This window comes from Poecilia reticulata, chromosome 17 (genome assembly GCF_904066995.2).
Source record: "Poecilia reticulata chromosome 17, P_reticulata-male-v2, whole genome shotgun sequence".
Classification (NCBI taxonomy): domain Eukaryota; kingdom Metazoa; phylum Chordata; class Actinopteri; order Cyprinodontiformes; family Poeciliidae; genus Poecilia; species Poecilia reticulata.
The window spans coordinates 13,208,258-13,227,411 of record NC_088846.1 but is presented as its reverse complement, the minus strand read 5'-3'; the positions used below and the strand labels follow the sequence as shown (position 1 = coordinate 13,227,411).

General features: G+C 40.6%; 1 protein-coding gene across 3 annotated transcripts in view; it reads right to left on the bottom strand.

Annotated features, from left to right (window-relative positions):
• LOC103479352 (neurocan core protein-like) overlaps positions 1–18,460 on the bottom strand; it is a 52,790-nt gene extending 34,330 nt beyond the window's left edge. Inside the window, exons 1-2 of one of the 3 annotated variants that reach the window (XM_081598061.1) lie at positions 18,022–18,460; positions 716–798 (exon numbers count right to left, since the gene is read on the bottom strand). In XM_081598061.1, coding sequence (XP_081454187.1) covers positions 716–788 — 73 coding nt within the window. In that variant the 5' untranslated portion in view covers positions 789–798; positions 18,022–18,460. Of the gene's footprint in view, positions 1–715; positions 799–15,349; positions 15,618–18,021 lie in introns of those variants that run through there. The other 2 variants (XM_081598062.1, XM_008433722.3) reach the window with 2 other exon arrangements.
• Positions 18,461–19,154: the final 694 nt, after the last annotated feature.

Genomic DNA, 19,154 nt, shown 5'->3' with positions numbered 1-19,154 from the left:
TTGTCAAATGTCATTTCCATGTGCTTTCCTTTCTTTTTTCCGTAATCAGTTCCTGCTGCAAATGTTAACATAAGTCCCGGTTGGAAACCTCTACTTTAATTCGCTGCATAAAACAATTGCCTGGTCCGTCCACTTTTGTCCTTCAACAGAAACAAACAGAACATGATTGAATGTGGAGAAGAACCACTATCTGTTGAGGGTAATGATTAAATTTAGCAAATCAGAGATGCAGGTGCAGTTCAATAACAATCCCAGGCTGAAGAGCACGATGCATGCCAATTTCAGAGAAAGTAATTAAAGCCAAGAACTTATCTGTGCCGCTGTCGGCCAGCGGGCTGCATGAGGTACAACAAACCTGTAATAATCCAGCTGCAACCTGCAGCTCTGAGATTTTCCGCCTTTTGTTTCATAATCAGAAATGTTCAAACATAATTGTGACTGAGCAGATGTTTGGCTAAATGGCTCTGGAGGCGCTCCAGCTTTATTCCTGCGAGCTTGTTCGCCAACATCCTCTGCACGTCAGCTCTCGCACCGTTCATATTAATGCAAAAAATGTGTTTATTTTGTAGTGTAAAGCACTTGTTTTGTATTCCGATCCAGCTCTCCCACTTTTTCTATCGGTATCACCGCAAACAGCTGTGTGCAGACATAATTTTTACATCCAACCCTGTCAATGAGGAGACTAAAATATGGAGGGGAAACACTGAGGACTCACCAGAGCCTGAAGAGAGCAGCAGCATGAGAGCAAAAAAGATCTGATGCCCAGCTGCAGTCTGACTTAACACCATCCTGGACCTGCTGAGAGAGAGAAGAAAAACAAGACGGATGGGAAGGAAAACTGAATCAGAGGCACTGCACCCAAATACAAAACGCATGTGCTGTTGTAACTCGCAAGAAAATATTTATATTTATGCACACCATTAAAATTCGTTTTTATTTCAAGACCAATATGAGCTCTGAACGAATTGTGACGTCACAATTTGTTAGGATCCAGAAACATTCGAGTCTCAGCCCAGAAATAGTTACATTTTCATACAAAAGCAGAATAAAAACAACTTTCTCAATTTCAGTATGTAATGACATTTAACTTTGTTTTTCAAAAAAGTCAATTATTAGTCATTTTACATGACTAAAATTACTAATATCCTCATTTTTATCCTCATCATAAAAAATATTTAGTACTTATATATAACATTAATACAAACATACATCTTTTATCATTTTACGAAGCCAATCTTCTCAAAATCGCTGTGGAAATAAATCAGGCGCTGCACTGCATTAGATGTTTATTTATTAACTGAATATGACATCAGGATGTAAACGTACATGCCACCCAACAATAATCATGTTATCAGGCCAAATGTGCTGATTCAGTCTGACGTCTGTGAATCTGGAACTCAAACTGTACGTATAAATCCTAACTTTTAATGCAAGCATGAAATGAAATTATTTCAGATAAACATGCTAGTCTTACAGACTTTGTCGCCCAAAGTCTCTGAAATGGTTTCGAATCTTTTTTCAGACTGATAGATGTTAATGACTCTGTTTCTCATCTGTTGGGGTGTGGTGCATTGCTTTTTAAGACCTTTTAGTCTACTTCCTTTACAAGTTGTAATTAAGTGATTTCCTGCCTCTACAAGTCCGACAGTAATCAGGCTACTAAAACTGGCTAAAAAACCGGTTATTCACACTCAGTTCACAATTTTACAAATCAAAATACATCTTCAATGAGGGTCAGGCTGATTGATTCAGCCGTCTACCAATAAAACTATGATCTTGTTTCGAAAACATTTTGCCTGTTTTGTGGGATTCCATCACTACTATTTACAGACAAATCACAAACAAGAAGATTTAGCACTCAGGATGTTCCAGACATCCTGAGTGCTAGAGGATGTGCAGCACACAGCAGCAATGTCTTGAGAAAATGTGAACAAAGGTTGTTTTTTTTCACTTATCCACTCAAAGAGGTGGAAAGAGGTGTTCTTCAAAGTTCTCCTCTCTCATTTGCATGACAGTAAAATCAAAACTACAAATAGAAACTTCAGTATCCGAAGCACACAATGCTGTTTAATCGTCTGCTGTGTTTAAGAATTAAACAATTTGTTTACTTTTCCAATTAGTAGGTATCCATAGGAAGGGCTTACTGAAGTAAAGAACGAGGCTGCTGCATCTCTTCTACACAACACTAAGAAATCCTGCCACGCATCAAAAATGAGTTGCTGACTTTGCCAGAGGATTTGGCTTGGTGCCTGAAGCTTTACAGTTCAATGAAGAGATGCCTGAGACGGGGCTGGCATGAAACAGAGATGAAGTCGGGAGCACGAGACCTGAAGAAAACGCAGGTCAGGTGTTTGTTTTAAGGTGAAATCAGGAAACACAAACAAATTTAAATCCTTAATTGACCTGCAGACACATTTGTGCCTTCATATAAATGCGCAGGTTTGCAAGAAGAACCGCACGTTAGTCAGAGCCAAACTTAGGCATCTAGATTAGACGGTCTCAGTTTCACTTACATAAACTAAATAATTCATTCAAGACGGGCCTCTTTGCATTCACCAAGGTAACGGCAACACATGCCAACAGCATCCCTCATGCTTTGAATGACGATTATGCAACAGCAGCTCAGCTCAGGAACGGCAAGAATAATGGTGGCTCTCTTTCCTGACCATGTGAAAGTTTAGTCAAACCTTCGAAACTAGAGCCGGAGTGTGTGAGTCAAAGGAGAGCGTTTCTCTGCCAAACTACACTTTCATTAGGCAACAATTTGTTGTGCAGGTGTTATTAGTGGGCAGCCATTTCAGCCCTCTGAATGTGGGTACGGCGCCACTCTACGGGCATCCTGGTTCTGGGGACCTCATGATGACAGATTGGGGGCGAACCGTTGGACTCTTTGCATGTAGAAGACCTGAACCATTGGTAGATCCTGTTGGGTGGCTGACAAGTGATTTCTAAAAGCCTGGAGAGAGTCGCGACACCAAGGAGTTTACCCGGGGAGTATTGTATCGGAGGGGGCCGAGGACTGGCAGAGACCCACCAGCAGCTCTCCACACTGACGTTACTAAAGGTTTAGCTCTATGTACACCACTGTATGCTCATAGACAGCAACCATTCAGAGATTTGCCAGAGGGCATTTACAACATACAGTCCACTGGAGATGCAATCACACCAGCAGCATACTAAACCAGACTCATCCTTTGTTCGGGACGAGACATCAGATGTTGTGAACGCCTTCTTCTAAATTTCCCTCCCTTTCAGACTCTCAGGCACAGTTGTGTCTCAGAGGAAGAAAAAAGAGCCAGAAGTTTCTAAAATGCTTCAGTGGACTTCAATGTGAATGTCCATCTGACACATTTTTGTCATGTCGTCTGAATGGGACGCATTCTAGGCTCATTGTACGAGCGAGCGAGCAGAGTGACAAAGATGTAAAAGGAGCTAACAGACAGGGCTGGCAGGCCTGCATTATGACTGTCACTTTGTTAAAGCAGGACACCAAGTGGCCCCCGTGGTCATCGCGACCAGGAGCCCCTCGACCCACATCTCCTCTCAAGCTGCAGCCGGTGGGAAAACTATAGAGTGAAGCCAGCAGGAGTCTGAAGCGCTAGAGTTAGCTACTCATAAAAACATTCGTATGACACACACAAAAAAAAAACACTTAAAACTTATTGACCACAATGTGACATTTACCAGAGATTTAAGCTCAACTATTAACTGCTTACACGCACACATTGCAGCTTACATGACCATGTTTATGTGTGACTGCTGACAGTCAGATGTAAACAGACTGAAACTGATTAGACTCACTTGGTTTCATACATTAGGTTTGCTAAGTGTGGCCCAGTGCTGGACAGTGAATGCAACTCTGTGTCTGATCCATTTGTATGACATGTATGGCTTTGTAGCATTAAAGCCTGTTTGTATATATAACCAAATCTCATTATTTCTCAAGCTAATTTACTCTCAGGGGTTCTGGTCGGGTCCTGAAACTGGTTAACGGACCTGGTGGAGCACAGAGACAAAAATGAATGAACTCCAACACAGTTGAACAGCTCTTTCCATTTTCAGGCCATGCGATGAGATGATAACGATTTATGCATCACCTCAGGTAAAGAGAACTTTTCATTTTATGAAATAAGTCCTGACTTCAATCTGAAAGCTTAAAGATCTGGAGGCCATCTCCAAGAAAAAACTTCAAAATACCACTGGAGCAACACTTCCCATCAATTATGGAAAGGTTTTTCTAGAGAATTTTCTATTGATATGCGATTCTATTCAATGAGCCCAGTAAGGTTGAACTTTTTTAAATCTTTCTTTGTAAACTTATAAAGCCTTGTATTTCCTTCTTCTACTTCAAAAATTACGTGCTACTTTTTGTCGGTCTGTTGAACAAAATCACAAGTGAATACATTGAAATATGTGGAAGATTTGAGATGTGAAAGGTTTTGCATGTGAAAAACTGCAAAGAGTGCTACTTAGTTCACTTTGACCAGCCGGAGGTTTCTTTATTATACCAATATTTCAAACTTTCTCTGTCTGGAAATATTTCCATTACACTGAGTAATCTTGAAAGCTCATGTCCATACTTACGGATTCATTACACGTAACTAAATCTCAAAATGTAAAAGTCCTGGAGTCCTAAATGATTAACGCAATTTGACATCAGTAAAGCAACATGTCTCTTCTTTTGAGAGTAAGTGAACATGCAAATCAGTTTGTAAATACATACACTCGGTGCCACCAGAGGCTGCTCCATCTGGGGGATTTTTCATTTCTCTATTTAACTCAGGAAACTTTGATGTTGGAGGCCTGAATGATGCATGATCCAAGACACAATGTTTCTTCATTGGGTTTATTGTAGGGAGTCTCTGTGAGTTATGGCGCTTTGATAGGAGCACATCAGTCAGCGGATCACGCAGAGATGTAAATGCTCTGTGGCAAGAATCGCTTTGTTTCCTGCAGTTTCATAAAACAGGCAGAAAGAGGTTTCAGACATTTAATGTTTTTAAAAAAAAATCTAATTTGACAAAGTATGGGGAAAGAAGAAGCATGTGCACCCCCTCTGACTTTAGTGCTTCCCTGAACAAAGCAGCTAAAAGGAACGTCGGCTCTTGAGTAAAAGAGTAAGAAATTGTAATCTAATTTCCTAAACCAATGTGGTCCAATGGGAAAACTTAAATTAGTCATGCTACTACAAATGGACCTGCTGGTGTGTTTTGGATCGTCCTGCTGCATAACTAAAGTGCATTTGAGAGCAAAATCACAATCCTGAATCAAGATTTAATTTTCATGATGAATGAAGAGATCTTTTGTTACTGGAACTGTTTTTATTTTGATAACACTTTATGAGCAGATTTGCCCGTTAAAACACTTTATTTAGCATAGCACTGCACTTTATGCATAAATTAGCACATCAATAACATCATTTGCATACAAAAAGTTCTAACTATTTGTTAAATATTTATTGAGTCTGTTCATAATTAGCATGCATTTTTTCCAAGTCTTGCACTTGGAATAAGAAGAAAAGAGTTGCTACTTGGAGCAAAAAGGATTTAGGGCGCAGTAAAAAAAATGTTTGTGTGTAAAGCCAAGAGGTAAATGTGATTAGTATTTTATTGTTACACTATGCAGCTTCTCTGTTTGCACTGATGAAAATTCGGTCACCTCCTGAATATTTATATTTAGGCTCCAAGTGAAAGCAACCTGACCAACTTTTTGATTAATTCAGCTAATATTTTGATGTCTTGGGGTGATAAAAAAAAAGTATTAAAATGTGATACCAAGTTACTCTTGTATATGATTAAAATTTTTTTAGAAACTTTTACATGTAATTTACAAAACACACATAGGATTAAAAGAATAAATATATTACTGTTGTATGCTGTTTGATAATGGGTGTGCTTATTTGCAGGTTATATTTGTGTGGCTCTGACAGTGACAGATGTGTAGCTAAAAAGTCACACAAAAACGCTTTAGGGACACATTTCAATCTCACAGTTCAACCTCTGACTGTGACCCAACAAGGAAAGCCTCAATCATACCTAATAATAATTTTCTCTTAATAGTAAGGTCTGTGTCTTCATGTTGCTTTTTGTGCAGCATCAGGTTTGCAGCAAGCATTTCAAATACAAGTAACACTGATAGGGTGAGAATCCTACACCAAAGCACGTTTTCATGGAGAAAATTGCTTTTCCAAAGACCCTTGTTGCAGAGGTAATTCTGCTTGAAGTTACTTTGGTGACCTATGCAAGTGCACCTGAAAACAGGGTGGTGCACCAGCAACAACCAGCACTTTAAATTTGACATGGAGAATTGCCCTCTCTGAATAATTGCAGTCATCTTTGTACTTGCCGTTTAGAGCATTTTTCTCCGCACCAGAGCAATACCAGGCACATGTTTTTCTCCTAATCATCTTGTTTATCTGTTAAAAAAAAATCTCAGGTTTAAAAATACCCAGAATATTCTTTTTTATTAAGTCATCTTTTCATCCTCTTGCTTCAGATGTGACAGAACATGAATTATGGAGACTTAGAACTCTGTTTTCCCTTAAGAGAAATGGTGAAAGAAGTTAAAAAAAGAAAGCAAATGCAGTGTTTTTCAAAGGAGGTTTTAATCCTTTCATGTAAGGAGCATGATGACAACACTAAAGACCAAGATTAATTTTAACTGCTATTAAAAAGTTCTGGTAAAACCTGCCGAAAGAACAGGAACAGACACAGGAGTTACAGGAAAGAGTCTTTTTTTTTCTCCCCCCCTATAGGGACCTGACAGGAGAAGGCAATTCCTCCCCTCTCCTTCTTCTTTAATCATATCTCACAAAACTATTACCTCCAGAGAGCAGCAGAATAGCAGCTCTAGATAAGTGACAGACAAAGTGGTGAGGGGAGAAGGATGAAGGAAGACGACTGAAAGGAAGGTCATCTTATCAACATTTTAAAAATAATAACGCTGCCATGATGAAAGCTCCTCAGAAAAGGCGCCTGCACAAGCTCCCCAAGTTATTAATTTGCTTTTTTGTACGGGGAAAAAAAAATAGGCAGTGGGTAATTTATGCACGCCGACTGAAATTCGTGTTTTTGCTTTCACAGAAACACGCTTTGTCAACAGGTTCCAAGAATATTGGAGGAAAATCCAGCCAGAGGACCACATAAACCACAGTCTGTTTTGTTCCACTTCAAAAAAAAAAAGAAAAAATGAAAGAGAAAACCAAGAACCAGAAGCAAGGTGAACCCGGCTGAATCAGGTATTCACTCCATGAACACAGATCCACAGCTCGTCTTTGTGCTCTGTATGCCAGCATGGTGACTAATCACTCTCAAAGCAGCTAATGACTCATGCAGGGTTCAGATGGAGGGAGAACTCTGACAAGATGCCAGTCCCCCCAGTTTAAGATTATACATGAGGGCTTGTTCAACGGGCTGCTGACAGGCCAGCGTAAACTCCGGTTTATTGTATGAGCAGTGAAACCGGGAGAAGGAGGCAATTTTGTTTCATTTTGAAGATTATTTAGCTGAAAGGTTCAAGAAGAGATAACGGGGGGAAAATCTCTTGCCCGCTGAGTAAAAGATGTAATTTCAGCACCGATTGCAGCCTTGATTTAGACTTGAATTTCTACCGAGAAGCAAAAACCTCTTTCACATTTTGTCACGTTACAGCTGAAAACTTTAATGCATTTCATTGGGATTTGATGTGTCATACTGCATCTCTATTCAGCCTTATTAAGTCTGTCTTGTTGAACCACTTTTCGTTGAAGTTGCAAATATTGGGGGAGGGATTTGTCTCAACCACTCCACCCATACAGTCAGATCAAAAACCCAGGCTTCCTCTGGACATTTCTCATTTCAGTTTGGAAGGAGCTGCAAAATATGCAAAGTATCTTCATCCCACTGTCTACATCCAAAGACTTATTGGTTCAGTTTCAGCTGCTTTTAATCCGTCTTTTTGTTAAAGGTCTCCAAGACAGTTTCATTAGGATTAACTTTGAAATACGATTTCGCTTTCACAATTTGCAAAGTTGTTTTTGTCAATGAGAACTAATTCTCATTAGTCAGCTTACCCGGTTAAGTGAAGGTTAGTTGTCTTTGCACAACAGCTCAAGTTCAGTCTAGAACGAGAACTTCTCTGAATATCCATTTTCAAGTCTTCCCACCGGTTCTCGGTTGGATTTAAGTCTGGACTTTGACTAGGCAATTCTAACACGAGCTAGTTTTTACCATTGGATTCTAGTTTTGCCTGCGTATTTAGTAATCATCCTGTGAAAAGGTGAACCTTTTCCTCAGCCTCAACTGATCACTGCCTCTAAAAGGTTTTCCTGAACATAGCTCAATCTGCTCTGACTAGCTTCCACACAGCATGATGCAGCCTCCACCTTGTTCTAAGCTAAGATACACAACACAACGCCACAGATTTTGCAAAAATACATGCGAGGACCAACAAAGCACCAATCACCGAAGAAAAAACTGTTGTTTTTAAACTAATTTTCAACCTGCCTATAAAAGTTCAGGGGAGATTTTCCTCATTTGTGTGTAATCACCAAAGTAACTCAACTGTTGTTTGCTAAATATTCAGCTGGAAAACATGCAGTAGCTACTCAGGGGTAAAATATGTACAACAACAACACCTGAGTAAAACCGGCATTAGCCATCTGTTTGGGTCCATCCTGCGTAGCTGCTAACCTGATGTGGAGCAACACTCAGCAGACTTGCAACAGATGATATCCAACGCCCTTACTTTCTTCCTCCATCGCCTCATTTTTCCCCCACTTCCTGGCACCGGCCATTTGAGTGCAAGTTTGACTATTAAAGACTCTTTGTATGGTTGTTGGGGGAGGGAGGATATAAAAAAAATCTATATAAATACATTTGGTTTGGAAACGTGGGTGTCACATTATTTAAATGTGTGCCTGTAAATGTGTGAGAACGGAAAATTGTCACATAAGTTCCACAGAAAATGGAAAGCAGTGGGCGCGATGGAGCCGTCTCCGTGGAATTAAGCAGAGCTTGTTTCTGTGATGCATAAATCCAAGCAACTTCAAACAATTTTTAACTGTAGACATTTTATTAATAAGAAAAAAAATATGTCAAAACATATGGGATGAATAAACCGTTGAACTCTGATGTCTAAATATTGATATAGATATATAAACCGTGATGTCGTCTTTAGAGTCAGGAAAATTTAAGTGGGGCTTTTCAAGTGTTCCTATCGATACAGGATCCTGTCTACTGTAGCCGAAGAAAAATGACATTTTCTGGATTCAACGAATCCAGTGGAAGGACTCCTAATTAGCCTGTCTGCACCAGGGGAGGCTTTCGGAACGGCAGCCAGTGGATTTGTTGGTCTAATATGATTGTTTAAAGGAAATCAATTCCTCTCTACCTTTTTAAGTAGGTGACAATATCAGACTGAAAATGACAATAGAGAATTGGGCTTTTTGTCTCAGAAAATAATTTCGCAGAAAAATCCAAGGAAGTGGGTCTGCAAATAAGCTGCAAGCTGCAAGGCACATTTATAGGCCATGTGTTGTCCACTTGAATGAATGAATGAATGAATGAATGAATGAATGAATGAATGAATGAATGAATGAATGAATGAAAAGCTTAATTATGATGATTAATGGTCAATGTTGAAATCATGAACCTTAACCTCAAACAAAATTAAATTTTTCCTAATTTCTTTGTGATTTTTTTCACTAATTCAAAGCATCTAATGATTTGGTTAAAATTTCAATAGATTAAGTGAAAACTAGCACATTGTGTCCCACAGACAGACTGGAAACTGCATGAGCCATTACTGTTCTTTCACTGTAAAAAAAAAATGGAGTGAGAGAGAGAGAGAAACACCGGATTACAGATTGTTTTGCATTTCATTGTAGATTCACAAACATTTCCACTTTTCTGAATCAATAATATGTCTGTCATCAATACCCCCTTTTTGTTTATATAATCGTTTAGCACCAAAACTGAATCTGAGTAACTGTACACCGACTACAGATCATTAATCAGTTTGAAAACTTGTCTCTGGTCAAGACGACATTTCTGTCCCCTGCTCTGCATCGTGTCTACAGTGAAACGTGTTGGTGTTTGTTTTTGGTACTGTATTTCCAAATGACAAAAAAAAGCCTCTACTGCAACTTTTCAAAGCAAAGATCAATTGGATTTCACCTCACAAACATTTGTTTTTACTCACTGCTGCAAATGGAGAAACCTGAGTGTGAATACATGAACTAATGCATTTATAAAGTTTGCTTTTGAATGATTTTTAGGTTTTTTTGTGCTAATTTAAGCACAGAAAATGTGTGTAATGTAGCTAATTCAGTTGGGGAGGCGAGGGGGTCAAAGGTTAGCGTCCTGAGTAAACAATGTCAATGTGGGATCAGGTGCAAGAGGCGCAGCCATCACTGAATGCATTAGCTCTGGGGGTTTACGCCATCTATTTCTCTGAATCAAAAGAGATTGCCAAAGGGAGCTCACATTTCTGCCCCAAAAAGAAAACAGCGGATCAATAAAAAAAAACAAAAACAAACGAACGACGGAGACAAATGTGGACAGGACGGTGGGACATCGTCCAAGAACTCCACATCCTTAATGACGGTGTGACTCTGCCCGAATACAAAAGACGAATGCACAGAAAAAGAAAGCTCTGCCCTTCAAGTGTTTATCTCCAGGAGCTGGAGCATCTGCTCCTCCATACATCAGCACCCAACAATAACAGCTAAAACCTGCTGAAAGGAGTTGCTTCAAATCGGATGACATTAAAAAACATAGAGGCGGCGGCTGCTGAGCATGCAGAAGGTGAGTCATTTTCCTAATCCCCGTGTTGCAGAGGCTGATTTGATGCAGCCTGGAGGAACTCTTTTCTTATCCAACTGTGAAGCCAAACATTTTTCTTCTCCCAAACCTTCAAGGAGAGCCTCAGGCAGGTCCAAAGACAAAAGGGGGAGGGGGGGATTCAGTCTTTGTGTGTTCAGATGTGGCCTCATCTATGCATCTAATGATTGGCCTGGTGGCCCGCTTCGGCCCCACCCCGTCTTAAGACTGAAGTTGACTGATGGATCGGTGCGTCCAATCCCCGGTGGGCTTTGGCGTGAGGGCACTAGGTCTGAACGAGGGACTCGCTCCTCCGCGTGAGAGAGAGAGGCAGAGTGTGAGACTAAGTCCCCATCCGGCAGCTAGGACACACAGACTAATCACTCGTTCCCCTGTTTCACAACGTTTGGCAGCTTGATTACAGGAATGTAATATTTGGGAGCTGTCCAGTGCTGAACCAGGGATCCTTTTTGGCTCCAGTGACTGGGAAGGTACTGCTAGTTTAAAGCACATCACGGCGAGCGAAGCACAAACTAAAAACAGATGATACAATTCCCACTTCAGTTCAGTCTGCTTCTCAGTTGGTTCCACGGTGAAAACCTCGACAGTAAATCGAGTAAATGAAATAAATTCTCCTTAAAGGTGGCGTGCTTATATTGCGTTGAGCATGTGGTTTGCTCAGAGGTGAAGCTTATTTTGATCAGAAGTTGGCCCGCCATAAGTGAGAGCTGGTGCTCATTTGCATTTATATAGCCTCATTCTATTAGCTATTAGCGCTGTATTAGGGCAGGAATTCAAGCTATAGTCACATAAGTGACATATTAGTATGAGCACCTCCTTACCAGAGAGAATATCAAACTAAAGCTGAGTATTACTTTTGGCGTGTAGAGAAAATACAACCTCAACAAAGTTCTTAATCTAGAGCTGAATAATCTACTTGTTTATGATCTACTTTGTAAAACTTTCTAGTTTTTTAATAAACAAAAATGACTACTTTTATTTCCTTTACTTCATTTTTTTTTTTACTTTGAAATACTGAGTCAGCTCAAATTGTTCTCCAGTTTACATTAGATGATCTCTATGCGCTCAGTCGTTTACAGCAGTGTTTTCAGTGAGTTTTTACTGGGGTTAGTCAAAAGGGACAATCTCAGGATAACATGACCTCAGCTTCATTGCTTACATGCTGTTCTCATGTTTATGTCAGCTGCAGACAGGCAGGATAATTAGCCACTGATATATTTAAAATATATTTCTTACAGCAAACGTGAATAAATTAATACATGTACAGCTTATAAAGACATCTGCTATCCTGTCGTAGTAAAATTTTTATATTTTTTTTTAAACTCCACCTATTTGCTGATTTTTCTGCGGAACGCAAATCCAAATCATTCTGCAAAACCGATCTGTTCATGGATTTCATAGAGCATATCTAAAATATCCAAAAGTAATGCAGCTTGGGAAGCTGAATTATGTAGGCGCAATGCTGCTTGACATATCAATGGTTGGTTTTTACAGAGCAACCAATCCAGGAGCTGCGTTTATCTTCCTGATTGGAAGGAGATGAGGAAGACCGCACGACAGTAGGTTGTCTCCACTGTGTGTATTCATGCATATTAAGATGTATTTGTTGTTTGAACTATTAAAATAAGCCGTTAAAATTGTTTTTAGAGGGATTATTAGTGGATTTTAGCTTTTTGTGAGCAGAGCTGAATATCAAGGGTCCACTATGGTATGCCTCTGTGGCCTAGGGGACACATTTATAATTGAGGTTTTCACTCCTCTGGCCTCACCTTGGTACATCTGCATATAAAATAATAAAAATGCTTTTTCTATCTGTTTATACCTGGCCCCGAGCAGCTTGTCAGCTCATCTTTGTCCCTCGTATCATGTGTTTCAGTCATAATCCTAATTCTGTCTTCCAGCTATTTTGACCCAGCTTGCTTTTGGGACCTACTGTTTTTTGGATAACTCTGCTTGGATTGGGTTTTTGTGAACTGACCTTGGACTGTATTAAAGGATTACTGATAATATGCCACTGTGTTGAGTTTTTGAATGAACTTGAGTCCTCTATTCCTCTGCCTTACCACACCCACTTACAAAGACGTAGCAAAGAAATTTTAACTTGACTTGGACATATGCTTTGCAGTTTGATGCTGAACAGTTCAATGTTATCTCCTCCGGGTTGCCATAGCGTACAAAATGATTGGTTGTCATAGTATCGCTCCAGAGCACATGCAGGTCATTAACCAGAACAGTAAGTAAATCACCGCTGTGAAAGAGATGCACACATTTTCCTGTAAAAAGGCGTTTGATTTATTAACCTGGAATGTTTCCAGGTCACTGGACAACAATAGTTCACAACAATCTGTTTCTGAACACTTTTAAAAATGACTTTGGGTCATTTCAACATTTTCAAAACCAAACAAATTTAACATATTTATGAGTTCTGACTCTCTTGCTCTAGGCGCCATCATGAAGACACACATCAGAGCACAGCACTTCCTCCTGCATTTATTTATAAAATAAAAATTCCCTGTGATTGACTCAATGCGTCATACTTCATTCCTTGTTTAGTAATTTTATCAGCTACCTCAAAGCATTTGTTGTTCAGACTTAACGAGGATTTTTAATTGCATGGTTTCCAAACAATCTTTGAAATCCTTTAATTCAAGCTAAGAAAGAATCTAAAATTGCCCACATGGGTAAACAAACGTCAACAATGGATTACAGAGATTGTAGATCCTCTACCAAAAAAAAGCCAATCCCCTTTTATTGTATTCAGAAAATCAATATTAGATGGCGTTATCAGCAGTGGCGGAGCTAGACTTTTAAAGTTGGGGGGGCCAAGACTACGTCTGGGGGGGCAAAATTTAAAATGTGTGTGTGCACATATTATATATATATATATATATATATATATATATATATATATATATATATATATATATATATATCTATCAGAATGTCTTTCTGACAGAATGTCTTTCGGTCAGAATGTCTTTCTGACCGGGAGCTGACAGCGTGTTGATGAGTTACACCTTGGTTAGGAAGCTCTGTTTGGACAGGTAATTTGACAGGTAAAAATATTTCTGGTCGGACCAGAATTATTTGCCTGATGGTGGTTCAGGCTTCTAATGAGTTTACATTTAATGAGTTTGGAGCACACAGAGAAAACCTAAAGAGAATGTGATCTACTTATTGTAGTTTAAGTAGAGGAATAACAGCTGACTGTTGAGAGAGGAAAGAAATTAAAGTGCAGATCCGTTAGGCAGAAACAAGCGCAGAGCGCTGGGCGATAAATGCGCATAAATGCTCGTTACGCTCAAATTAATCACACATGAGACGACAAACGCAAAATATACAATATAGCCTATAGTTACACTGCTTACGTTAATGTTTTAAAAACAAAACCAGTAAAAACTTAACTGAGTTAATATGTCAGATTCCCTCCTCACCTCGTCTTGATAAGAACAGAGAGCAGTTCGCTGGTTTCTGTCCAGAATGTGATCAAGCGCAGCTGACCACTTGGTGCGCAGACAGTTGGTCCACTGTGCGCAGACAGTTCTCTGTGGCACCATTGTGGCACAGAAAACATCGTGGAGCTCATTATTAATCATTATAAGAACAATATATGTCAGAGAATCATCTATGATCTGGACGCTTTAACGGACCAGAGACTTTGGAGCGTCTAGCGCAGCTGATCTGCTTCTGGAGGAAGTGAAGCGGGATCAGGAACCGATCAAAACCCTCTTCGGTTTTTTCTCTTTTTTGCGGAGAATCAATAAATAACTTATTGGTGTTTTACCATCACCACCAGGTATGAAGGGCTTTAGCCTTTGAGTTGCAACCACAGCGCAGCATAACTGAAACATCCAGGAGAAGAATATCAGCTTGTTGTTATGACAAAGGAGGCTGGTATCGCGCCTGATCTAAATCTATTTATTTATGTCACATGGACTTATATAAAGTTTTATACATTTTCTTTTCATATATTTATTATTGTTTTTCTTCTTTAGATATTAGGTTGACTATGATTCCAAATAATGTACAGGAATAACCTGGTGCTGTTACGTCAATCATCTGGGGGGGCCAATCAGATGACAGGGGGGGCACTGGCCCCCCTGGCCCCCCCTCTGGCTCCGCCACTGGTTATCAGTTATCTTTGAATATGAAAGCATGTTCATATATTCCCTTTTAATTTACAAAATAATTCACTACCAGCCTTTTTAAAAAGCTGAACTGAATGTTCCCAAAAAGATAAAGATGTTGAATGTTTTATGTGCTCAATTAGCATAAAGGTTTGAATTTATAACCTGCAGCAATTATGAGTTTAGGCAGAATAAACAGCATAATTTCAGTGAACTTCTCTAGCTTTTCTAGAGAAAAAAAAACTGACTATGTTTATTTTCAAAACCAACCAGCAAATTGGACAACAAATAAAAGTACATTTCTTTCCGTCTGCTTGAAAAATGATCGAAAGAAGTCATTTAAGTTCCTCGTGATAAATGATTGACTAGCAGCTCTGCAGCGTCTCAAAGGATTTGACGAACCTCTTCCACGATCCACTCACTGCTCCAAACTGACTCCAGGCGGTTGCAGAGTCAGACATGATGCAGTAAACCGAGGGCGAAAAGATGCAAAGTGAGCAGCAACATGACGCACGGCTGGTACTCTATTTTAGAATCAGAGCTTTCTTCTTCTTCTTCCTCCTTTTCAACTGTGCTCTCTGATGCGTCTGCTCCCGCGCACTCATCTGCAAACTTAATTTATCACACATGCAAGCTGCTGCGCCCACGCCAGGTTCCCGTCGAAGCTAATTCTCTAATTGCTACACGCTCTCATTAACGCGCGTGGACAGGAAGAAGATGCATTCTGGCCCTTCCTTTGCCTTATCCCTGGATGCGGAGGCTCCACCTCCCCGTCCCCGTGTCACCCCCTCACATGCATACATATCGCCTGAGCTCCAGCTCCTCTCTAATGTACCACTTCCTTGTTAACCTTGTCTCGCTTTGTGTCGCTGACACACAGCCAGCGGTGGGGCGTGCTGACAGGCAGCAGGAGGAAGACAACACTTGGACTTCTCCAGACTGAAGTGGTAAATGGAAACAGAATTGGCTTTTATTGGCCGACGGGAGGTCTCTCATATTCACAGACAATACAGCTCATTTGTCAAGGTGACCCGGTGTGTTCTTCCCCTCCGCTGGCGATTTGTACATGCCGGGGTTTGTTTACAGAGGGGCTCTCGTCGATGAGGAGGGATGAATGTCCTCTCGGCACCACAGAATCAATCTTCCCCCCCGTCGTTTGCTCGCTTTATGTGGCGTCCCTGTATTTCACGATTATTCGGGAACTAATAAAAAGTTGGTTTGGGGAGACATGAGGTGGTTTATAATCACAAGTGTTAGCTCTGCGGGTGGCTGGACATGTGATGTTGATACTTCCTCTGCAACATGTTGCCTGTTGATTTAAACTACTACAGATTCGGAAAACTCAGGGGCATGAAACAGGGGGGCGCAGGAGTGCCCAGTGCCCCTCTTTACATATTATATCTTTACAACATTATATGGAAAAAAATATATTTTTAGGAACGTAAATTTAACAGAGAAAAACATGAGTTGATATAACGTCTAACATGTCTTTATTCATTTAAATATCCATATAACATTCTTTTGTCTTTTTTGCCACATTTAAATCTCCCTGTTCTCTGGAAGAACATTTATTTTAAAGACAACTCTCTTACTTCCTTTCCCAGTAAATTTTACATCTAAATTAATGGATTTAAGTCGTTCGTAGAGTTCAAATAGGCTACTGCAAGAGCAAGATTTCATTTTGGAGTATCAGAGTAAAATGGGTGAATACAAATTCACACCACACTTTTTGGATTTTTACTTAAAAATAATTTAACTGTGCATTTTCTTTGTTTTCCTTCATTTTGATTTATATCTGGCTTCACAATGCCACCTCATGCACAAACGGTAATCTATCAATGAGGAGGGGCTGAGGGTGCAACTTCAATCCCCAAGAGCCTGTTTGCTTCAGATGTTAAAAAAAGAGTCCTGCAGAACCTGATGACACGCTGAGGAAGTAATTCATTGAATCAAGTGTGTTGGAGCAGTAAGATATCTAAAACATTGGTATAAATACAGTTTTACCCTCTGGTAATTCATTAAAGTCAGTCTTTAGCCAATCAAATTTGAACTTTGTGTTGAAATCCGATTGGTTGCCCCGTGGCAGTTTGCGCCTGAATTGCGCCTTGAGCAAGTCTCTCCTTCTGCCACCCTTCAAGCTACTGAAACTGAGAAATTGAAATTGATATTCTGCTACTCAAGATGTCAGCTCTCCGCTGACGGTACATGCCTAAAAGCAACAGAAAACCTGTTCAGTGCACAACTGACAGATCAATTATATATTTTTTAATCTGGTGCTTATCAACCCCCTCCCCCCCCCCTCCCCTCCCCCCCCCCCCCCCCCCCCCCCCCGCCCGCACACATACACACACACACACACCCTCCCTCTGGGCAACTGCCCAAAATAGCCAACTTTAAAAACCAAACCCCACATTATTAGTGACCACCACCCTCTGGCCACTCCTTACAAAAAAAAAAAAAAAAAAACTTTCTGGTGTTGCCCCGAGAGGAACACCAGTTCAAGTGTTCAGATCTGCTTTTATAGCATAAACCAGCAGAAATGACCACTTTTGATTCTCCCTGTCATCAAAGAAGAAATGCAACTGCTCTCTTGAGAGAGATCTAAGTCAGGACGCGCTAACAAGGTAACTTGCTGGGTCGATGATTAATGCAAGGAGGTACACAGGTCATAAATATAGTCCAGTATTAAGAGCTTTGAGTTCTGAATAATTGAAGACATCCCAAACTGTGTGACTTGTGGGCGTGTGGAAACCTCATGCCGTGATTGCGCGACGTTGATTGTTTCACATGGAAAAAAAAAAAAGACTTCTTTTTTAATTCGTTGAAATGTGTAGTTTTTGTTTCAACTCAACTTGCTCCAGGAGAGTGTTTCTTTTTAATACATAGCTCTCTAAGAATGCCAAACCACTTTAACAAAATAAAAAATAAAATAAAATGCTCTGAAAGCGGATGATGAGAGAGAGAGAGAGAGGCATGCGCCTCCGGTCACTTGAAGGCTTGAGCAATGACACACTGACCAAATGACTGATTTCATAAAGCATGCGGGAGGTGAATACTGATTCCCAGATTCTTACCGTAGGCGTGAGAGAAAAGATGCGTGTTGCTGGTGCAATCCTCAGGAATGTCAGGAGAAAAGCTTTGCGCCTCGGAGCAGGTGCTCTAACCAAAAGCCCCGAGCGGCTGCACAAACCGACGAATTAGGCTCGAAACAGCACTTTGCAGCTGCAGAAGAAAAAAACCCCGAGCTGAGTGTGTGCACTAGTCGCTCCGGGAATTTTCTCCCCGCCACACACACATACACATACACACACTTTTCACTCTTTTCTCATCGTAATTTTTTCCTTGCTGAGAAGATACGCGCCGGTCATCCCACCAGACGCTGTTATCTGCTAGATCAGATACAGAGAAGGAGAGAGAGAGAGAGAGAGAGAGAGAGAGAGAGAGAGAGAGAAAGAGAGAGAGAGAGAGAGAGAGAGAGAGAGAGAGAGAGAGAGAGAGAGAGAGAGAGAGAGAGAGAGAGAGGTGCTCCGTCCCCCTCCGCACCGGTAGGGAGAGAGGCAGAATCGGGCTGAACAAAGAGGCAAGCGGGGGCAGACAGACGCAGCGCCCCCTTTCCAAGAGGTGATGGAGAGGGAGAGAGAGTGGGGGTGGACTTTATGAGACCATAATCCGATTCCTACATAAACCCCAAACGCTGATCTAGTCTCTGAGCAAAGAAAGTAGAATTTACCCCAACCCCCCCCCCCCCCATGAGATTACAGTGACCATCCCCTGAACCCCACGGATGTCTCTTCTTCATATAATTTTCATATACATCCACTAAGTGACACAGCTAATCTCATGTTTCTGCCAGTCTCCTTCGTTAATTAATAAGACAGAAACCAAACATCATGATGCATTTTTTTTTAAGCTAGAGTATGGAGAAGTAACTGTTTGGATAGCGCTGAGCAGATTTAAGTGTAACACATCTGTCACGGACGCATCTCCAAATCTGCCCAAATCTCAGAGCTGCAGCTGTGTTCGTGCAGCATCATGCAACCAGCAGCATCATTTGTCTTAACGCCGAGGACTCACTGTAAGGCTGCCTGACCGCAGGTTGAGCCTCCAACACTGATTCCTGTCTGTGATAAAGTGAGGTAGAAGTGCAGAACACTACTCCTCTTTGTTATTCATCAGGTCTGCAGTTTTTTTTTTCCTGATGGCTTTA